The sequence below is a fragment of the Balearica regulorum genome, chromosome 3, assembly GCF_011004875.1.
Source record: "Balearica regulorum gibbericeps isolate bBalReg1 chromosome 3, bBalReg1.pri, whole genome shotgun sequence".
Taxonomy (NCBI): Eukaryota; Metazoa; Chordata; class Aves; order Gruiformes; family Gruidae; genus Balearica; species Balearica regulorum.
The window spans coordinates 5,885,678-5,908,672 of NC_046186.1; the positions used below are offsets into that span (position 1 = coordinate 5,885,678).

The following is a 22,995-nucleotide window of genomic DNA, read 5'->3' on the forward strand; positions in this document are numbered from 1 at the left end:
CACTCAATAAACATGTCCACAGGCCGGCTCTCTAACAGCCTCTCCCCCCGACATGCTCTCAGACCTCCACCTCCCCTCCCGAGAAGCAAGGCCGGGTTTCCACGGCCAGGCCACGGCCACCACCTCTGTACTTCTGCCTGAGGAAGGAATGCTTCCGAGCCCTCCGCCGCCTGGTTGATGGGCTACCTTATCTTTTTGCTTGGCTTAAAATGGGAAAAGATCTTGCACAGCTTTCAAAAAAACCCTCTCTGACCCATGGTCAGGGTGATTAAACTGACTGTAAAACCACCCACAGACCCCAACACAACCAACCAGTCCAATCCCCTCAGCGAGGCGGAGACCCCAACCCCTTCTCAGGCCACGCCCCCCAGCGCTCCCTCCAATCAGGAGGCCGCAGCCATGCACATACGCACCCCCGAGAAACCGCGTGACCAGCAGCGCAGTCCTCCGTTCCAGTGCGCACGCGCGCCAGGCTGGCGCATGCGCGACGCTGCTGGAGTACAGCGCAGAGCCAGCCGGGTGCGGGCTGGACAGCGACGGGAGATGTCGGTGGAGCCGGCGAGGCCGGAGCCGGCGGACGATAGCGGTAGGTGCCCGTTTCCCTGGTAGGGACCCAACGGGGGTTCCGACCGGGCGGGGGCCGAGGGGCGCGAAAACCCGCGGGGGGGCGACGAGGAGGAGGAGGTGATAGGGATGGGGGGAGGGAGAGCTCACCTCCATCCAGGGCGGGTGGGCGGGGCCTGGGCGTGCGCATGCGCACTGCTTGGCGCACAGGCACAGCCGCGCTTCCGTCAGGTGTTCTGGCAATGGCGCTAATACCGCCTTCTTCTGCCTTCAGAGTCGGATGTCTTTGAAATTGTTCTCCCGATCACTGTCTTTGTGCTGAGCGACGATGATTTTCTCCAAGATGACGCTGAGGAGCAAGCAGCGTTGGTTCCCGAGTTGAAAAAGGAGGACGAGCAGGATGTTAACTTAAACAATAGCGTTTTTCTAGAAAGTAATGTGATGCCTTCAAATGACAGTAATGGTTTAAGCATCTGTGAAGAAAACAAGACTGCTTCAAATAAGGATAATAATATGAAATACTCTGAAGAAAAATGTGTTGCCGAGAGTGTGTGTAACAGATCAAAATCATCTTTAAGTGACTGGTGCGATACGGGCACAGATGAATACAGTCAGAATTATGTGTTGCCTACATCATCTTGCAAAACAGAGCTTACAGAGATAAATGAAAGCAGTGACAGAAAAGAATATGATGGTGATGATGGCTTTCAGAAGATTCCTCCTCCTCTCTCCTCTGCTGGCAATGAGGGTAGAGATGAGATCGTCAAGACAAGCAGGCAGGTGACGTTGGCAGCAATATCCAAACATGAAGAGGAACTTGTGAGCGTTGCAAGTGTTCTTTCTGATGGCAGTCAAGAAAAACAACCAGAAATCCACAAAGAGATGGAGACAGTTGTTGAAATGGAAGGTAAATCATTCATAAGACTACTGCAAGAGTTTTAAGAAATCTGGTAAATCTTACGTTTTTGAAACAGGTAGGAAAGTCTATAGGAAGAATGCCAAACCCATTTATTTTAGAGTAAGCATTTCAACATAGATTAATATCATGTGCAGCAGAAAGAGAATATTGGCTAGAGTATCCTTAGTTCTTCCACGGAGTCCTGTGAATAGTAGTGAAACTACAGTAAGTTGGGACTGTTTCATTCTGCTGCAGTTTGCAAAAGGGCGGCCTTTCATGAGGGACAAGGATCTGAAATTGGAAAAAAAAATAGGGCAAAAGGAGCATCATAGTTGTGAGAATGGAGCCCTGGCAGGGTTTGGTGACAGTACTTTCATAGGAATTCTGGCATAAAGCTGTTTCATTAAAATCTGCAGGGGCTGCTGGATTGTCCTGTGAAATTCAGAGCTTTGAGTGAGATCAGGAAGTGGGAAGGAGGAGACTACTAACTAGGATTTCTTCTCTTAAAACATTATTTCAGTGTTGCGAGGGGAAAGCATGGAGAGTGACATTAGGAAAAGTGGAGACAGGAAAATATTAAGGAAACAAAAGGAGCGAAGAGCAAGCAAGTTGTTAGACAATTTGGGATTATTACTACCAATTAATAGTGAATGTTGTATGACAGGTCATAAAATCACCATGTGACTTTTTATCCCCCTGTAGATCCTGATTCTTCAAAGAATGGAGACAATGAAGCTAATAACAGAAGCAAATCTGAAGATGAAACTCAGTGTTCTTTTTTGGAACATGGCTTGAAAGAAGAACCAAAATTTACCTATAATTGTTCTGCTCCGTTTCTTAATGGATGTTCTCCTACTTCAGAAGAATTGCTAAAAGATGTAGGGAAACTGGAGATGAATGCTTCCACTTCTGCTGAATCAAGTATTACTGGAGAGCATATTTATAAGACATTAACACCATTTCCTAAGAAAAGACGTCGGCAACAAAACGTTTTTTCTCCTCATTCAAGCCCAAAAGAATTGCAAAGCCAGCAAGAAGGTTTAGCATGGCTAAGCAATAGCGTGACCATCAAACCTCTTTCTAAAGCATCTTGTTCTATAAATAAGCATGAAAGATTGAATTTGAAGTGCAAGTTTTGTTTTTCTGTATATAAATGCAGTGCACATCTAAAGAAACATGTTTATTCTGCTCATAAAGATAAGAAAATACATAAATGTTGCTTTTGTAAAAGAACCTTTTTCTCTTCTGTCAACCTGAAGAATCACCTTAAATTTCATAAAATAAGTAAGTTGCAAAAGGCAAGAAAAAATAGAATGAATGCGAGAAGAGTTAGGCAGAGAAGATCAGAAGAAAGAAAATCTGAGACCAAGAAAAAAGAAAGTAAATATGAGAAATTTTTCATCAAAATTGAAAGGGGCTTTACACCTCTGGGTGTGCCAGTTAGTTTTTCCTGCAAGTATTGTTTCTTTTCTTCATCAAATCCTAGGACTTTTATTCATCACATGAAGGGACATAAAGAGAGACCACCTTACCAGTGTCCTCAGTGTGACTACTCCTGCATTAGTTTATCCTACCTGATAAATCACACCTACTGGCATGCTGGGTACAAGCTGTACCAGTGCAGGTTTTGCACCTTTTTTTCATTATATTTTGCAAGCATGGTGAGGCATAGCTACATACACACTGGGGCTAAACCATATTCCTGTGAGTTCTGCCAGTCAGCGTTCACGAGCACCACTGGGTTAAAGAGACACAGGAGATTACATGCAGGCAAAGAAATGTGCCAAGGGCAGCAACTCGACTTCGTAAGTGGAAGAAAGAGAACTCGAAGACCTTTAAAGAATTACACGTGTGATGAGTGTAATGTAGTGTTTTACACTAGAGGACATCTCAGCTTTCATAAGAAATTTCATGAACAGTTTAAGGCTACTGCTAATGGTTATACAAATCAGAGCAATGAATATCACAAAGGCAAAATACGTGAAGTTGGCAGTGATTCCCAGGACCATGTTTCTCTGTCTCCTGCTAGTAAAAAAAATGATTGTCTCGGTGGGGGAATGCTGGCTTCAGAAGTAGGCTTTAAGCAGGCAGGTGATGTGCAGGACAATAAGAAAATGTGCTCTCAAAAGAAATTCCCTGAAAACATCCATGGAAGCAACAGCTTACCTATTATTGGGAATAGATCAGACATTCCTCTGAATTCATACAAACTGGACACTGTCATTTGCGAAGAGGAAGCTCTCTTCAACTCCAGGGCCTCTCGTTCACAAGCTCAGGATGATGATGCATATCATAAATTTGTGGAAAACTTGAAGGATACCTGGCCTGCTAATTGGTCTACGTTCAAAACGTACAAGTGCCAACACTGCAGTTATGCTACCACTGTTCATAGCGACTTTAAGCTGCACCTAAAAATACATACAGATGAAAGACCATTTGTGTATAAAAAATGTAATAAGACATTTAAAACATCAAACCATGTGCAGAAGCACAGCCTTACTCATGTAAAGAACAGATACGAGTTTGGCCATTGCTTCTATGTAGATAGCCGTTCAGAGAATCTTGAATTGCATCATGAAACGCATGTAGGCATGTGTCCAGAAAGAGATTTCGGTTCCTCGGAAGGTTCAAACAGCGTCCATTCCTTGCTTGGTTCGGAAGTCTGTGGAGTACAGCCAGATGTCCAGAGGGGCAAAGAAAATGATGTGCTAGCACAAAGTCAACGACGATTCTATCAGTGTGCAGAGTGTGAGTACGCTACTTACATTTTAAGCAACCTTGAACTACATGTAAGAACTCACACAGGTGAGAAACCATACAGCTGCAGTGTTTGTCAGAAGAAGTTCCGTACTTCCAGTCACCTGAAAAGACACAGTATCACGCATTTTAATATAGAGCATCTCAAGTGCAGGAACTGTGACTATTCAACAAACAAATGGCTGTCTTTGAAACAGCATCTGGCTTCACACTCGTGTGGGGAAAGCTCATCTACTGGCTGTCTCTACGATCAGAAGCAGCTACCTGTCAAAACGTACACGTGCGAAGAGTGTGGCTATTCCACGGCCCACAATGGAAACCTGAAGCCACACTTGAGAATTCATACAGGGGAAAAGCCATTCAAGTGCAGTCAGTGCGCTGTTGCTTTCCGCACATCCAGCCATCTGAAGCGCCATTTACTGACTCATTTGAAGTTGCGCTGCAGAAGGTGTAGGTTTTCGACAGCAGATAAACAGGCTTTCCAAAAGCATGTAAAAACACACAAAAAAAAGTACAAGTGTGGAAAGTGTAATGTGATGCTGCCTACCAAAAAACTTCTGGAAAAGCATAAGCGTCAACATAAGCTTGGAATATAAGCTTGGGAATTGCAGGCTGGCAGTTGATTCTGGAGAGGTTTGCATGTTTTGAATTTGTTCATTGCTTTACATTCCCCTGCTGTCCCCAGAACGACGGTAGGTAATGGAGGCATCCAGCATTTTGGGCCAGAGAATGAACCTGGTTTGGTCTAGGTTCTTCTGAGAGCTTCAGTTCTAGCATGGGCTGTGCTAAAAAAGATCTTAGAGGGATCTTTTCATGCCTGAGTAACTTTTTAATACCATGAGGTCAGTTATTATTTGGCCAGTGTACATTAGTTTAAACAGTTATTCTGTGCCACTTACTTTCTTGCAAAAAATTAATAAAAAGAAGTCTAACTGAAAGAATGTTAAAAAAAGAGAGGGACGTGCACGTTATATTGTATTGTAGTAACTTTTCATTTAAAAATTGTCAATGTGTTTGGAGGCTTAACGCTACCTCCCATCTGCTGAAAAGTTGCATTCCCTGATCCCAGGTTCTCTGGCAATACCTGCCAGAGATTAAAAAAAAAAGAAAAAAACCCAACAAAAAACCCCCCTCACAAAATCACAGAAACAAAAGAGTTGTGTCATCACTGGATAACTGGGATATGAACGTGTTTTCTGTATGTGAGTATATCCAAAGGGTTTATTAGGCAGTTATCTTGTCTGTACTCTTGATAATTCTTTGAGTAGTATGACAGAAATGGTTTTGTCCTTAATCAGTTATTTTATGATACTGAGAACCCTTAAATTAATCTTCATTAATTTTATGTAAATGTCTAACGTTAATCTAGTATGAAATGCCTTATCTTTTCTCAGGCTGGTAGTTACTGTGTTCTTTGTTTCTTAAAATGGACAATATCATACTTTTCAAAGAACTTCTCTGTTAATTTAACCACTTGTTGGTATATTGCAAATACTACTTAGCTACACTGAAAACCTTAGCAGTATCTTGAACTGTAAAATATATTTTGTTAAAGAGCTTTACTGTGCATCGAAAATACCATGTATGAGGACCACTTGTGCCAAACAGCAGTCATTACCTGGTATGGTGAAGACAGATGGATGTTTCTTCCACTTTATACTCAAATCTAGACAAATCTTGGCTTGTTTTACGGAGTTATATGCTGCTCGAAACTCTGTGTGGACATCACTGACTCTGTGTTCGGTGGTATCAGTAACAGCGGTGTTACTCTCTTGTGTGAGGAAAGACAATGGCAAAGGGCTGGTGCTAACAGTCCCCTGATGTTCCAATTCAGTCCATGAAACAGCAGAGTAAACCTATAGCTTAATTTAGACAATGTAAACATGAAACTACGACTGTTTTCTTACTGCTCTCAGATGTATGCTTTTCTTTATAAATATAGATACTATCTTGCAGGGGCTCTCTGGTAACGTAGGAGACAGGTTGGAAATGATTGCCCAGACAGGTGGTGGAGTCTCCTTCTTTGGAGATACTCAAAACCTGTCTGGCTCTGGGTGGCCCTGTTTGAGCAGGGGGTTGGACCAGACGATCTCCAGAGGTCCTACAGCCATTCTGGGATTCAGAACGCAATTTTCTAAGAGTGGATTGAAACTCATGACTAGATGCCATCAGCAAAGGTATTTAAGTGATCTAATTCTTTGTAAAATCAGGCAAGTAAATATCTGTGACTGGTGGTGACAGATGTTTTTCACTACAGGCAGGGAAATTGCTGTTTGGGAATGAGTAATTCTGAGATTAGAGTGATTGAGCTAACCACCTGGTACAGTTGTGAGAAAGAACTTTATCCTGATATGAATAAAGAAAAGCATTTCTGGGAAGTATTAACACTGTTATAAGAGCTTGGAGGAATTTTTACCTCCATTACTGCACAATTTTGATAATTTATTTGAAGAAAAATTAAGAAAAAACAGGTACATCAGTGAAAAGAATTGTAAGCCTGTATATCAGATGAGTCTAGGAAAGCTAAATCTGAGAATAATTGTTTCAAAGTGTGGTGTACAATGATGAAGAAAGGAGCCCAATTTAAGGGGGATAAATTATTGAAGGAAACGTTAAAAAGAGTTTGTAAACAGCATAAGTTTCTTTTAGTTGTAAGTAAGAACAACAGAAGACATTTCCAGATGGAGCTTGATGAATTTGTAAAAATAATTAGTCCAGTTGGTTGCCTCTAATAAAAATAAAGTGTTTCATGACTCCTCAGGTTCCCCTCTGTTCCTTATGCAATACACTGCACTTTTTGGGGATTGGAAGTGATTCTCAGTCTGCCAAGTCAGAGAAAGTTAAATGTAAAGGCATACTTGTTTTAAAATAAGGACACGAGCTGTTCTTGTTCTTCCCCCACCCCCAGCTAAAAGTGTAATATTTTTTATTCTTGCAGAGTTTTAACAAAAAACAAAGCCCTTTCTAAATCATACTATGAACTTTTCTATTTCAACCAAAAAATTTTGCTTAATTTTTTTTATAAGCACATTGTGAATGTGGACGAAACAGTAAAATGTAACAGGAAATCACACTAATGACAAACAACTTGAGCAAACAGGTGTCATTTTATCTGCTGTCCCTCTCCTAAATAAGGGAATAAAAAAGTTAAACACAGGGGGATGTAAATGAATGTAGGTGAATCAGACCAATATGGTTAGCCACCAACTAGGTTTATCTACAACAGAAGGAAGGACCTATTTTTTTACTTTACTGTACATTACTCTATGCTACTACCTCTGTTTCCGTTTGGGCTACAGTAAACACCATGTTTTTTCCTCAAATTGAAAAAACAAACTGTAAATGTAACATTGGTGAAATCTAATTTTGTTCTGCTGTCCCCTTCCCCACCATTGAGCTGGAGGAAGTTGGAGTGAGTCCAGAGGAGGCGATGAAGCTGATGAGAGGGCTGGAGCACCTCTCCTATGAGGACAGGCTGAGAGAGTTGGGGTTGTTCAGCCTGGAGAAGAGAAGGCTCCAGGGAGACCTTATAGCACCTTCCAGTACCTAAAGGGGCTACAGGAAAGCTGGAGAGGGACTGTTTATCAGGGACTGTAGTGATAGGACAAGGGGTAATGGCTTTAAATTGAAGGAGGGTAGATTTAGATGTGCTATTAGTAAGAAATTCTTTACTTTTTTTTTTTTTACTTTAACAGAATGAATTATATGCATTTTAGATAGTTTGAATAAAATGAGCACTCTGATAGGGGGGGCGGAACTAGATGATATAGTTACAGAGAAGCTGTGGATGCCCCTGGCTCCCTGGAAGTGTTCAAGGCCAGGTTGGATGGGGCTTTGGGCAACCTGGAGTGTGGGGTGTCCCAGCCCGTACCAGGGGGATTGGAACTAGGTGATTTTTGAGGTCCCTTCCAACCCAAACCATTCTGTGAGTCTATTATTTGTGTCCGTTGAGGAATTCGCCAGAATTTAACGATCGCTTTATCCCCTCAGAGCACGGCAATACATCGGCGCGAGCACCTCCACCTCAGTACCCTGCGCCTGCGCGGAACAGCCACCCCCCCTCCCCGTCCCTCTGCGCCTGCGCCAGAGGTGCCGCCCCACCCCCGGCGGCTGTTCCCGTACCCCTTGTGCGCCTGCGCAGAGAGTGCGCCTTCACTGCGGAGGGCGCCTGCGCGGGGTCTGGGCCGGCCCCGCTGAAGCGAGTGGCGTTTCCTTCCTTTCACAGCTTTTTCTCTGCAGGACTTCGAACCCTTTCGCCGCCAAGATGCCGCGGATTATGATTAAAGGCGGTGTGTGGCGGAACACCGAGGTAGGGCTCCGATCGCTGTAATCCCCCACCACCCCAAGCGTTGGGGCCTCAGTCGCTGGGGGGCGGGGGGGGGGGTATTGGCCTGGATAATGCGCGTGCGCCGCTGGAAGGGGTCGTGGTGCGCATGCGCAGGGGGTTCATGTACAGGGGTGTTTTATAGCAGCGTGGAGGTGCGGGAAGATTGGGGTCTTCTTGGGCCTTCTGTAGCGGGGGATGTGGAGGGATACGTGTCTGCAGGCCACTGTGGTTCTGGTGGGCTTGATTCCTCAGCAGCCTGGCTCTTCCTCCTCGTTTCTTGCCCTAGCGGGCAGAGGTTACATCAGTGTTATTTCTCTTGAAGGCTGCGTGTTGAGGAGGATGGGAAGCTCAGCCATGCGTTTGTCCTGTCCCTGCCTCCTGGAGAAACTGTCCCCAAAGCAGCTGGAGGGGATGTGTGAGCCGTGTTGTCCTTGGAGATGTCCCTTTTGTAGACTGGAGTGTGTCTTATACTGCATAGGGAGGGTTCTTACTCTCTGGAGGTAGAAGGGAGCTGGAATCTCTTGCCCTTGAAGACTCTTCCAAATGTGGAAATAGTGAAGATGGGTATGGGCTCTTCATCTGCAGCCTGAAATGTTTTATACACAGAAGTTTATGTGCCATTCAAAAAAGAGCAAAAAACCATTTTTTGCCATTGCATGCTTTCAGAACTGCAGGTAATTGTGAAAAGGAAAATAATAACACAAGAAATCAAGGATGTCAGTTTTATTAGATGGCATGTTTAAAACGAAAGGAAATACTTGAAAATCCAGTATTCTACCACTGTATCCTGTGAACACTAGGCATGTACATAGTTCTAAAAAGCAGTGAGAAAAATTAATGGAAGATAAACGTACCATGTGCTGGGAAATGTACTGCATGTGCTTTTAACTTCTTGTGATGTATCAGTTAGGTGCCAGGAGGCAGCTAAATTGGAGGTTGGCAGAGGATAGGAAGAACCGCTGTGTGCCTACCCTGTTCTTATGGTCTTCCATAATTAAATGGTGACTGTTAAGAGAAACAGCAGTGGGTTAAATAGATCATTGTTTCACCCATTTTGGTGTACCAGAGGTGAAATAACTCTCCTTGGTGCTATTTTCTTGATTAACATTTTGATTTTTACATACAACATAAAAATTACAGAAAGTGAAACCAGTTACTATCAGGTCACTAGGAAAATGACAAATTACTCACAAAAAAAAAAAAGCCTGCTAGTGCCACCAGTATGGATACTGCATGCCATATAACACCAAATACATTTTAAAAAAAGAGAGGATTTATTTTATTTTTCAATGGAAATTACACGAATTGTTTTCTGTAGCAGCTCAAGCCAGAGTTCATCAGCAGCTTACAGTTAAAGCTGCTGTGTGCCCTGAGAAGTGTCTGTGCCGGACAGAGTATCTGTCCTTGATGACGAGCATCTGCATGTTACAGCTGAACAGATTCTGAACACAGCTACAAGTACTTACTGGATACAGAAGAGGAACATCTGTGGTTGACAAGGCTGCAAGAATAGCTTTGATGCATTTAAAATACCACTTTCTGACGTATGAGGAAACTAGAAATAACGAACCCACTTATCTAGGAGGAGAAGGGGCTGATGGATGGATTGACAGACAGTTGATAGGACTTCTAGCTTTTGATCAAATCTCAGTGCATACTTTGAGGCATATGAACAACCCGGCTTCCAAGCTGAATCCATTAAATTTTTATTTTTTTCCCCTCAGAAGTTTATAAGCTTTGGGATCAGCACTTTTGGATGTTACATTCTGAACATTAAAGTGATTTATTTTAAGATTTACTTGTAAAAGAGAAACTTACTATAAAGTTCCTTTATTTTTGTGCTACTTTTTTTTTTAAAAAGTATATTCCATTGATAGGTAAATATTCTATTTGCATTAAAATATACAAAACCAAAAGAAGATATTTTTATTGTATTATTTAAAACAAGCCACCCAAAGTTGCTATCAGTTGTTTTTTTTCCAAACGTTGTGTTGTTACCAGATAAACACTTCCCTATCTCTTTATTGCTGTCCTTCAAGGAAGACCTACAGAACCTTTAAAACCTGTCCATTAGAGAGCATTGAAAGTAATCATTTTGGAAGTTCTGTCAGGTCTGTGAATGGTCACAATGATCATCACATGTCTTTTTCATTTAATCTTTATTGATTTCATTGGCATTTGAAATACAAATCCTCATTCATCTTGAGAATAAAATGTGGAAAAGAAGCAGCAGTTTCCACTGTTTCCACTGGGTCAGCCCATTAGATGAAATCCACTGTCTTCTCTCCTTGAGCTCAGACTTTCTGTTTTGTAAGTTCTTGTGATCCATAACAATATTTATTTATTTTTTTTAAAGGATGAAATTCTCAAAGCAGCTGTGATGAAATATGGCAAAAACCAGTGGTCTCGTATTGCTTCTTTATTGCATAGAAAATCAGCAAAGCAGTGCAAAGCCAGATGGTAAGTGAGAAGTGCCGTGTCTGGGAATATGATATTCATAATTAGTGGGCATTTAGAAATAACCACAGATTAATTTATGTACACAGAGGAGCAACAGTTTTAAGGTTGCTTGATTTCTGCTATTGTGGATATTTTGAATTCCTGTTGCTTGAAAGTAATTGAACAAAAGTAACCAAATGTTCTCTTTGCCAATGTTAGCAAATGCAGGATCACTTAAAATTCTGTACATGATTTTTTATCTGTATTTGCACATTTTTAATCATTGAGTATTACCAAGGAAGTCATTTTTAATCAGTGAGTATTAACAAGGAAGTAAAATTGTAAGATATTAATCTCTCTTACAGATAACTTTGTAATTTTTCATAATGAGATTTTGGCTTGAGGATAGATGTTTAGAAATTGCAGTGTAGAATTTCATTATATATATATAAAAAAGCTTAAAACTAATGCAAATACATGCAGTATGAATCTATTTGACAATCACTTAAGTTCTCAAGTACTGAACTGTATGTATTTATTAGAATACTTCTGTATAAAGGTAACAGTACTGGCACAGTTGAAAATTATTAAGATAACTGTTGAAGGATCCAGACCAAACAAATCTACCATTTCTGGTACCTTTGTTGCAATTTTTACTTTTATTTTTCTGGATTAATTGTGTGACTTTGTACTTTGCCAGAATAGAGATGGGGAAAGGAGGAAGAGGCAATATCTGTATGAAAAGTGGGGGATAAATAATACATTTTAAAGCTCAAATACGTATGTTGTAAAAATAGTCTGGAGTCACATCCTTTTGTATGGAAAAAACTTGTATGAAATTCGTATGAGAAGATTTTGAAATCTCATTGTGATGATTTGGGTAAACACTGCTTTGAATTAATTCAAGACAAATCAATGGATAGCTTGGATCTGTCATCCTTTTTTTTTTCCCTTTTTAACAGGTATGAATGGCTAGACCCAAGCATCAAAAAGACAGAATGGTCACGGGAGGAGGAGGAGAAACTGTTGCACCTGGCCAAGCTAATGCCGACCCAGTGGAGAACCATTGCTCCAATTATTGGGAGAACTGCTGCCCAGTGTTTGGAACACTATGAATTTCTGCTGTGAGTTACTGTTTTGCTAGATGTGCATACCGGGAAAATCTGCGGAGTTTGTTGTAGCAATGTGTCGTTCCCTTCTCCCACGGTGCTGAAGTATGGTGGTTCCAAGTTGACAGAGTCCTTTTGTAGGCAAATCCTTAAGGACTGTTTCTTTTCACTCGATGTGTCTAGCTTGAAAGAAGAAGATTCTAGAACCTGCAGTGCAGGCTTGAATAGAGATAGGTGTATGTTTTCTTGCTTCTGGTCTGGCTAGTGGAGTGTCAAGATAAACCTGAAGTGGAAGCCTATAAAAAGCATTAATTTGGGTATTTTTTGACTGGCCGATCAGCATGAGTGGATGAGAAATAGACAGACATAAAACACTTGCTGTTGAAATGGCTGAACGTGAAGCCATCATCGCTGTATGCTGCAGAGGGTTTCTTTAGGCCATGAGAAGAGAAGGAAAGTACTGTTTTCCCTTGTGAGCTTTTTTAATTTTGGTGTGATTGGTTGAATATAAAAGCTTGATGGGAAACTCACTTGTTCATTTTGTGACGCTGCTTGAATTCTCATCCTTACTGCTCAAGATTACCTGAGAAGAGTTCTCTACTATTAGCTTTGTCAATATTGTATTTTATGTCATATTTTGTTGTTTTAATGTAATACTATGTTGGCTTCTTTCTCTTGTCTCATCTAAGATTAGGTAACTGTACGATGTTCCTGAATCTTTTCTGCAGTAAGTGTATATCAAGTTTAATGTATGGTACAAGTTTACTTTTTTAATCCGTCCTTGGGGACATTTAAGGGATGGTTATTATGAGGCTGAGGGAAGTTGTGACATATGTACAATGTGTTTTTAGGGACAAAGCTGCTCAGAGAGACAATGAGGAAGAAACTGCTGATGATCCTCGGAAACTTAAGCCTGGAGAAATTGATCCAAATCCAGAAACCAAACCAGCCAGGCCAGATCCTATTGATATGGACGAAGGTAAGATAGGAGTTTGTTTACCATTTTTGATAGAAATCTGATCTCTTTTGGTTTTTTCTTTACACAGCCTCTGTACCCTGGGTTTCTATTGTTTTTTTTTCATAGAATCATAGAATGGTTTGGGTTGGAAGGGACCTCAAAGATCATCTAGTTCCATGGGCAGGGACACCCTCCACTAGACCAGGTTGCCCAAAGCCCCATCCAACCTGGCCTTGAACACTTCCAGGGATGGGGCCTCGGCAGCCTCTCTGGGCAATACGTTCCAGTGCCTCACCACTCTAACAGTAAAGAATTTCTTTCTAGCATCTAATCTAAATCAACCCTCCTTTAGCTTAAACCCATTACCCCTTGTCCTGTCACTACACTCCCTGATAAACAGTCCCTCACCATCTTTCCTGTAGGCCCCTTCAGGTACTGGATAGCCGCCATTAGGTCTTCCTGGAGCCTTCTCTTCTCCAGACCGAACAATCCCAGCTCTCTCAGCCTGTCCTTATAGGAGAGGTGCTCCAGCCCTCTGATAATTTTTTCTTACATGTTTTGTTTTATTTCTGTATCTGGCTAGTCAGTTACAGTTTTCCAGTTTTCTTTTCCTTTTCTTGGTGTTTTCTGCCTTCTACGCTGTCTTCATCATCTCTTTACCATGACTGACTGTTCTTTGCTTTGACAACTTCTCTGCAGTTTGCATTCTTATTTCTGTATCTTCATCTTTTCCCATCAGCTCGTATCTCCCAGTTGAACCCCTGCTGAAGCACGGGAGGACTACATGACTTTTTTTCTTTGCACATAGCGATGTTATGAACTAAAAAATGAACGTTGCTAAAATTCCATGAATGGACCAAAGGTGCTTTTGAACAATCCCAGATTCACTAATATAGCGCTCTTGGATCCGGCTGTAAATGAAGTTAAGAAGTTCTCTAATATAGTACTCTCAGATGCAGATGTAAATGAAATTAAAATTTGATTAGTGTGGTCACTTTGCCTCTTCACGTGGATATTTTGATTTGCTGTAGGTGTTAATTTAATTATTTTCAACATTAGGCTTTTTTTTTCCTAAAGTCTTCGTTTCATCTAGCCAATGATTTAGAAAACGTGCTAGAGCAACTCAGAGAAAATGAGTTTAGCGATCATGCAGAATGCTTATTAAAACATTGATTCATGCAACTTCTACAGATTGCTTTCTGATCTTAACGTCACTTTTTTCCTTACTCCCATCTTTAAGTGCAAATTCATAGCTGTATTTATCTGTACTATTGTAGATGAACTTGAAATGCTGTCTGAAGCTAGAGCTCGTCTGGCTAATACACAGGGAAAGAAGGCCAAAAGAAAAGCAAGAGAGAAGCAGCTGGAAGAAGCTCGGTAAACTTATGCTTAGTTTGGTATACTGGGACTGCTTTTGTTGGCTCTGGAGCATTTACAGTGCATAATAAGGTCAGGCATAGCCTTAAGTCAGTGCAGAATCATTCTTGTTTAGATACGTGCAGCCCTATCTCAGCAGTAACTGATTAAACTAGTACTAAATCTTAGGACACAGGAGCCACCTATAGGTATGCACTTTAAATGATGTAGTGTTACTGTTTCTTTAGACGGCTTGCTGCTCTCCAGAAAAGACGAGAGCTTCGGGCTGCTGGAATTGAGATCCAGAAGAAAAGAAAAAAGAAGAGAGGTGTGGATTATAATGCAGAAATTCCATTTGAAAAGAAGCCTGCCCCTGGTTTTTATGATACGTCAGAGGAAAACTACCAGTCTCTGGATGCAGATTTCAGGAAGCTGCGTCAGCAAGATTTGGATGGAGAATTAAGATCGTAAGTGTGTGTTACACTGAGGGAACAGTGTATTGGAAAAAAAAAAAATCTAGGTGTTAAGTCTTGGAGATGTCTGAAATACAACGTGGGCGGAAGTTGCATTTTCCATGGGACAGATACTAGTGCAGGTTGCTTCTACCTTTTCAGTCTCTTGTATTTTTTGTCTTTCTAAAAGATCTAGTTGACCTTTTTTCCATGAGAATAAAGTTCCTCATGCACATTCTTGCTCTTTAAGTGGAAATCTTACAGGTTTTGAGGTTCATTTTCTTTTAGCAGTAGATTTGCTTGTGTATTTGCAGTCCTTTCTTCAATTAGTAATGTTATTAAGATTGCTTACAGGAGTAGATTTTACTTGGTGTAGTATTACTTTTGATGGAACTGTTCTTAAATAGAATCTCCTTAAATGCTTAATTTCTCCCCCTCTCCCCAAAAAATGCCAAAACATACAGTTGAGAAATTAAATGCCTACCTTCATCATGAGCAGTATGGTGCATATTTAATTGTACAGTTGCGTTTCCCACTACTTCCACCAGCTGCTTTTTACTGAGAGTATAGGTCCAGTACTACATACAGTTTGGTTTATTAGGTTGTGATCTAATTGATTTTTTCTGTATGGCTCTTACTTCAGAGGGTCTGGCAGGACCTTCAAACTGAAGTTTATGATTTCACAGGCTGACTCCATTGCTGTTTGAAGAAAATACCATTTTTATTAAATACTGAAGAGAAATTAGTTCCAATATCCCACAGAAAATTTTCATTTTCCCTTAGCAGCTGCTAGAGAAAAAAGGACTGTTCACATCTTCTGATTCTTGCTATCTAAATTGCAAAACTGACATTTTTTTCTTGCTCCACTGATGCTGTTGATTGTAGCTGAAGCAACTACCTGTTGCGTAATTCCATACTTCAGAAGCATTACACTGCCTTGGAGGTTCTGCTGCAAGATTGCAGACTGTATCTCAAGATTGCAGACAGCATCTCATCACTTAACTTCTGCACCACAAGGTGGTTCACTCTTCCTGCAACATGTGTTATTTCAGCATATCCAACTTTTGGTTAGGGTACGCGCTTTTTGCTTGTTTGTTTTACTTTGTAGCTGTTCTGTGTGTATTCTAAAATGATTCCCTTATCTATCATGACAGTGAAAGGGAGGGGAGAGAGCGCAAAAAAGACAAACAACATATGAAACGGAAAAAAGAGTCAGACTTGCCTTCTGCTATTCTACAGACCAGTGGAGTGTCAGAATTTACCAAAAAAAGAAGTAAACTAGTGCTTCCAGCTCCTCAGGTAAGCTCATTGATTAATAAATTACTTATAAGGCCAATGCCAATCAACTATTTCTGTTTCATCAAGTGGATCTCGTGGTTGTATTTTATCTTACTATGCCTTGGAATTTTCTCTTTTAAAGATATCTGATATAGAACTTGAAGAAGTTGTAAAAGTAGGACAGGCAAGTGAGATCGCACGCCAGACTGCTGAGGAATCTGGAATTACAAACTCAGCTTCCAGCACTCTTCTCTCTGAATATAATGTGACCAACAACAGCATAGCACTAAGGACTCCCAAAACTCCGGCAGCGCAAGACAGGATCCTGCAGGTAGGGTACAAATGTACAGAACGAGCTTTTAGTGCAATAGACAACTGAATAGAAGGTTTAAGTGTCATAGAAACATTCCTTAGATTATGTGTGGTACTGGGACACGTGATCTCCAGGACCCACTGAAAGACATAGGAGCAGATTTGCTGCTATCTGATCATTTGTCACCGTGTTTCAAAACACTATAGTACTCTTTTAATTATACAATGTGTGCGACTTTTAGCATTAACCATTCTCATGGTGTCTTAAATAATTTCCCCTTGTCTTGGGTACCTCTCAGTATCGAAGGGGTATATGGTGTTCATGTCCTTAAACCAAAGTTTTTTATCTTGTTTCCTACTTAGTTTTGCTGTTCAGATTTTATTTCATTGGACAAGAAGTAATTAACTGCAACAATGTATGAGTATTTTCCTAGCACTTTATTGGCTTAAAACCTCTTAAGACAAAGATTGTCAAAAACCTACCTTTGCAGCCTCTGAATTACATTCGTGTTGCACTGATTGTGTGTCTGGTTTCCTTCAAAAACTAGTAGGGTAGGGTAATGTTTTGTTGAGTGTGAGGAAGTGGCTAAATGAAATCAGTGCAGCCAGTGTGTAAAACAAACAAAATTCCACTCCAAAACAAAAACCCCCATCCCTATGTTGATAATGAGCTGTATTTCAACAGTTTCATGATAGGATAAAAGAGAAAGTTCCTGACCCTACAGATCATGACCTAAGTTTCTGCAGTATTTGCAGGAATGTGGTCACCTTCACCTTCAAATGGAGTAGTCTGACATCACATGTGTCGCAGTATTATGCATATACACAATTCTATAGATGGGTTTGTAGTCTTCTGTGAAGGTAATTACTATATGCAATAGTTTCATCATCTCAGTTCATTTTCAGAGTGCCTTAATTCTTCATTATGAAAAGGAAAAAGAAATAATACGATGGCATTCATAAAAGCCCCAGTTGAGTCATAGATCAAAAATCTGAATAGTGACCATCTCTTTTGGAACATTCTCTTTGAAGTGCAATTTGGATAAACTTCATTGATGTTGGATTCCAGAGTGCAAGTGTGCTGTTCCCTCTGAAAATCAGGATCCTTAGGATCACTTGAGTATTTGGTCACTAGTAAATCTTGCAGATTTATGGAGTCTAGCAAACTGAAGGAAGTTGAAACATTAAATAACCCACTCATTTTTGCAACTCCAATTTATAATATATTTCACTGGAAATGAAGATTAAAATCCCTTTCAGTGGAATAGTAGAGTTTGTAAATACCAGTGTATGAGTGTTAAGGAGTGTTAAGTGTTTTCTACAAACTGATTGATACTCAAATAACTCTTCAGCTGTTCTTACTGCTACTGAATCTGTTAAGTATGTATAGTAGAGACTGTAGAAGTCTTGTTGATATACTGTATGTGTTGTCTGTTATACAGGAAGCACAGAATTTGATGGCTCTCACAAATGTGGATACCCCCCTGAAAGGAGGTCTTAACACTCCCCTGCATGAAAGTGACTTTTCGGGGGTAACACCACAGAAACAGGTTGTTCAGACTCCAAATACTGTGCTTTCCACACCATTCAGGTAAAGCAGGCTCTTTTTCTAATGGGCCCTTGGATGGGCGTGTATCTAGCGGAGGGAGTAGATGCAGTGTGTGAAATAGTAGGGGTATGATCAGTGCTTCAAAACAAATTTGTCTTGCTTTTATGTCAAGGGCTCGTTGTACAACTTTTTCCTTCTCTGTGTCTTTCACAAGCTCAGCCGCATCATCTATATTTGCACAGTGTATAGCTTACTGGAGTTTTGGTCCAAAATGAGGTCTTCTGTGGTCTGGAGCAATATAAATTATACCGAAGTAATACAGGAGTATAAATAGTAAGATGGATTTTCATTCTGTATGTGGATCCGAGCATTTCCAAGGTATTACCTCTGAGTCAAAGGTGTGGGACGTCCCTTAGCCAAACCCACATTGAATTCTTGAAAATCTGAAGTAAATATTTTATAAGCCATATATATCTGAAATAAAATATTTCTTATATTGCCAATCTAAATAGTATGGAATTACTGGTTTAACTCTTACAGTGGATCCTGCATAAATATATATACCACAAATGCCAAATAGCATACAGCTAAAAAATATTACGCTTGGTACATTTTGTCCGTCAATTTTTTCAACTTAGGTTCTAATTTTACTTGTATCACGCTAGTAGGAAAAGTGGAGGATGAAATAAAAAGGACCTTTATGGCAGCTTTTCAAAAGCACCTTTATTTTGTTGTTTAAAAGCTGTGTGCAAAAGCCATGCTTTTTTAATTGCGTCTACATAAATGAATCCTTTTCTGGAGATCTGTTGGCGTCAATGCGGTGCAGAATGAATGTAGAGTTTGGCCTGGAGTGATCTGACTCTTCATTTGGGTTATTTTATATTAATAAATGTAAAGACATTCTAATTTTGTTGGGTTTGGGGTTTTTTATGTTTGTTTGTGGTGGTTTTTTTAGCTTCTGAAGTTCAGATTTGTGCGTGTAAATATGGTACCTATGTATCAACTTGGCTTGCTTGCAGAAATGCTCTATCAGTGTGAAAATCCAAGACACTGAGCAGAGAGGGAAAAAAACCCACAAACCACCATTAAATGGTTAAAAATAAAGAGAAGCCGTAAGTTTTTAAGGAGGCAAAGTAATGAAGCAGAGGCATCATCTTATTATTTAGGCCAAAAGAGCAAATATTTAATTTAAGTACACCTTTTTTTTTCTTTTGGTATGAAATTTATAATATTTTGATGCATGGTTTTTATGGAGGTTATTGCCTGGCAGTAGGTTTTTTTCATGTCCTAGTTATAAGAATTTTCTTAAAAGGTATTAAGGTGAAAATTGTAATAGGGTTTTAAACACTGCATGGAACTGAGACAACTAGAAAAAAACCAACCCACTTACTTGGAAATTGTTTCTTCTGGAAAGTCAGTGTAGAATTTTTTCTACTAGTATAATCAACAAAGTAAATATATCCTATGAAATATGAATTTGAAAACATAAAAATGACTTTTGCTGATTTTTGTGGGTGTCATCCTGCAAATGTTATTGCTTGTATTTGTTGTCTTAAATGAGAGCTTATAAAAATCTGTGAACGACCTCAAGTAAAAGGGCAGTATCACTTGCCTCTCACAGACATACCCAGTAAATAGGGCACTGTTGTATCCCTTAAAAGAGGATGAGTAGTGTGTATCAGGCCATATGTACAGTTGTGTTTGTCCACCGTTATGATGTCTTACTGGCACTACAGAATTACAGTAGCTGCTGCCGGAAATGATGTATTAAATCATCATGCCCAGTCTATCTCTGCCAGGGTTATTCTCTACAGCACACATACTTGTCATTGCTGTTGGAAAATACTTATGTGTGTAAATGAGTACCATAATGTAGGTTTTTCTTTAAAAGTTTTTCCCCTTCCTGAACTTGTTTTCTTTGAGACATTTAACTGTCTTATCAGTTTATTATTATTATCATCGCTATGTGAAACCTCATTACAAGTTGGCAACAGAAAAACTTGTGACTATATTCAAGACAGTGTCTGCATATCTTTCATGTAGTAGGTTATTGGGATAGAGAACAATATTTCTTCCCAGTCTAGAGGAGAAGCAACTGAGGCCCACAAAATCTAAGACTTAATCTATCTTGCCTAACCTTAGGTGCTTAAAAGTGATTATTGTAATGTGGTTACTCCTTAAATAATCAGTGAAAGCAAAGAGGCATCTTCAGAGTGATTCATTCAGTTGTAAGATGGGACAGCTGTTAAGCCAGATGAATTCAGAGTGAATGACTTGCCACAGGTGGTAGGGAAATCAGAGCTGGCAATTAAATCCTGATTACTGTATCCCAGAATAGTACGTGGTGACTGGATAATCTCTTCTCTCAAAAGTAGCAGTGGGAGTTTGTGTTGATGTAGTTCCTGAAACTTCTCTTAACATAATGATGTGCCTAGATTTCTGCTTGACAGGTACTTGGTTACACTTTGGCAGATTTAAATTATTTTTTTGATTCTTCTAATTGCATATTATAGTTTCACTGCCTCCCAAGAAAAAAAAAAAAATCTAGATTGAATTTATTAATGGTATTTATGTAAATTTTGCAGCATTCAGACTTTTCTAAATAGGGCTCTTTAGGAATAAAAGTCAATGACTGCGTCTGTGCTTTCTCTAGAACACCTTCTCATGGACCAGAAGGCTTAACTCCTCGTGGAGGACTAACTCCTAAACCTGTAGTTGGTACAACTCCTGGTAGAACTCCACTGCGTGATAAACTGAATATCAACCCGGAAGAGGGAATGGCAGATTACAGTGACCCATCTTACGCAAAACAAATGGTAAGAAGTACTTCAGAAGTGGAGATCAGTGCTGTATGAATTTTCAGGATTTTTAATGCTCATTTCCTGAACAGGGTTTTATTTTATAGCAAGTGTTATTTCTACCACTTGTATACAGGTCTGTACTCATCACCTGATAAAATCAAATCTTTATTTGAAAGAACAGAAATCTTACCACTTAGAATGGCTTTCAGTGTGCTCAGTAAAAGCACGCTAAAGCTATTTGTCAAAGAAGACATAGTTCAGTTTCCATCCTACTTGTATCTTTGAAGCTGAGCAGGAAATATATCCCAAGGAAAGATTCATTTTCCTTGCAATCCTATGCAGCCCTCAAATCCCTCATCATCTTGGCTCCCTGATTTACCTACAGGACCTTTTCATCAGTCTGTCCTGTTGACAACATTGAGCTGAAGGAGTTTAATTTTTGCCATTAGGAGCACTTGGTTTTTAGATGTCCAGTAATCTGAGTCCCATCCAGATTCTTTCATCGCCTTTGGCAACAGATGTTTCCATTCTTGGAGATTCAGCCAGATGTACCCTGCCAATTAGACATGTTATAAAAGGGCATATACCTAATAGGTAGCACCTTGGGAACTCCTTTTATGTGGCTGATTCCGCAGCCGTAACTGTGGCTTTGGATATCTCCCACCAGAGCTATTGACATTTTTCTTTTTGGGCTAGCTAAGGATATCCACTTCAAGTTTTTGGCATGTTCTTCTTGCAAAAATAACTCTTCAAGTTCAGAATTTTAGATTTCCTCTTAGCTTGAAGGACAAGGTTTATTTGATGTCCTTATACTTACTTTGGTTCTGTCTTAGTCTTTTTATAGTAAAATGGCTTTTTGCTGCTAGAAGGAAAACTGGAGCTTCAGTGTCCTGATGAACTCCACTGGTTTCCAGATCTGATACTGTTTATCTCATTTTTGTACTGTGCCACAATCCCCAGTTTTGTGAGCAACTGCAAAGAAAAAAGTTCCAGTTTGGCTTGCAAATACCCCTCTTTCCATCACCAGGATGGACACATTTTCACATACTTTCAATTTCTTGAAAGGCATTTATGTGAATCTGTACTGTTTTACTGAAGCTATGAAGGAGGCGAAGGTGCCATGCTGTTGTTTTACTTGACTGTATTTCAGCCTGTTTGAAGATTTCATTAGCTATATGTAAGAAAGCTTTGTATTGTTTTTTTAGCATCAGAGTGTCTTTGCTTACTAGCGCATAAACTCTGAGGTGATGGTCTGTAGGCCAGCCTGGATTAGTAAAATGCCCCTTTTGTCAGACTTCAGAGATTTTATTTCTGTTGACTTTGTAGCAGACTAAGATTGCCAGATGATATTAGTTGTATATTGTTTGTGTCTGTTGATGATTAATTGCAGATGACACCAAATCGGGCGGGAGTGTCGATCTTCTTGAGGGTAGGAAGGCTCCATAGAGGGATCTGGACAGGCTGGATCGAAGTTCCGAGGCCAGCTGTATGAGGTTCAACAAGGCCAAGTGCCAGGTCCTGCACTTGGGCCACAACAGCCCCAGGCAATGCTACAGGCTTGGGGAAGAGTGGCTGGAAAGCTGCCTGGCAGAAAATGACCTGGGGGTGCTGGTTGACAGCCAGCTGAACATGAGCCCGCAGTGTGTCTAGGTGGCCAAGAGGGCCAACAGCATCCTGGCTCATATCAGGAATAGTGTGGCCAGCAGGACTAGGGAAGTGATCGTCCCCCTGTACTTGGCTCTGGTGAGGCCACACCTCAAGTTCTGTGTTCAGTTTTGGGCCTCTCACTACAGGAAGGACATTGAGGTGCTGGAGCATGTCCAGAGAAGGGCAGCGAAGCTGGTAAAGGGACTGGAGCGCAAGTCTGATGAGGAGTAGCTGAGGGAACTGGGGTTGTTTAGGCTGGAGAAGAGGAGGCTGAGGGGAGACCTGATCACTCTCTACAGCTACCTGAAAGGAGGTTGTGGTGAGGTGGGTGTTGGTCTCTTCTCTCCAGTAACTAGTGAAAAGACAAGAGGAAATGGCCTCAAGTTGTGCCAGGGGAGGTTTAGATTAGATATTAGGAAAAATTTCTTCACCGATAGAGTGGTCAGGTATTGAAACAGGCTGCCCAGAGAGGTGGTGGAGTCACCATCCCTGGAGGTGTTCAAAAAACGTGTAGACGTAGGACTTCGGGTCATGGTTTAGTAAACATG

General features: G+C 40.5%; 2 protein-coding genes across 2 annotated transcripts in view; both read left to right on the forward strand.

Moving 5' to 3' along the window:
• The first annotated feature begins 476 nt into the window (after window positions 1–476).
• Window positions 477–5,345, forward strand: LOC104631647 (uncharacterized). Its single transcript, XM_075750429.1, has 3 exons — window positions 477–586; window positions 839–1,471; window positions 2,165–5,345. The coding sequence occupies exons 1-3, from the start codon at window positions 481–483 to the stop codon at window positions 4,813–4,815; spliced, it is 3,390 nt and encodes a 1,129-aa protein (XP_075606544.1). The 5' UTR covers window positions 477–480; the 3' UTR covers window positions 4,816–5,345.
• Window positions 5,346–8,337: 2,992 nt separating this feature from the next.
• The window catches only part of CDC5L (cell division cycle 5 like), a 36,275-nt gene continuing 21,617 nt past the window's right edge, over window positions 8,338–22,995 (forward strand). Inside the window, exons 1-10 of the mRNA XM_010311913.2 lie at window positions 8,338–8,528; window positions 10,903–11,006; window positions 11,948–12,109; window positions 12,946–13,073; window positions 14,330–14,429; window positions 14,657–14,875; window positions 16,015–16,159; window positions 16,281–16,469; window positions 17,893–18,041; window positions 20,653–20,815. Coding sequence (XP_010310215.1) covers window positions 8,484–8,528; window positions 10,903–11,006; window positions 11,948–12,109; window positions 12,946–13,073; window positions 14,330–14,429; window positions 14,657–14,875; window positions 16,015–16,159; window positions 16,281–16,469; window positions 17,893–18,041; window positions 20,653–20,815 — 1,404 coding nt within the window. The 5' untranslated portion in view covers window positions 8,338–8,483. The remainder of the gene's footprint in view (window positions 8,529–10,902; window positions 11,007–11,947; window positions 12,110–12,945; window positions 13,074–14,329; window positions 14,430–14,656; window positions 14,876–16,014; window positions 16,160–16,280; window positions 16,470–17,892; window positions 18,042–20,652; window positions 20,816–22,995) is intronic.

What these genes read in the sequence shown, in the direction of transcription:
- LOC104631647 (XM_075750429.1), top strand. Translation starts at nt 481, where the DNA reads ATGCGCGACGCTGCTGGAGTACAGCGCAGAGCCAGCCGGGTGCGGGCT. An exon ending in GGAGCCGGCGGACGATAGCG is followed by an intron (nt 587 to 838) that starts GTAGGTGCCCGT and finishes TTCTGCCTTCAG; the next exon opens with AGTCGGATGTCTTTGAAATT. An exon ending in GACAGTTGTTGAAATGGAAG is followed by an intron (nt 1,472 to 2,164) that starts GTAAATCATTCA and finishes ATCCCCCTGTAG; the next exon opens with ATCCTGATTCTTCAAAGAAT.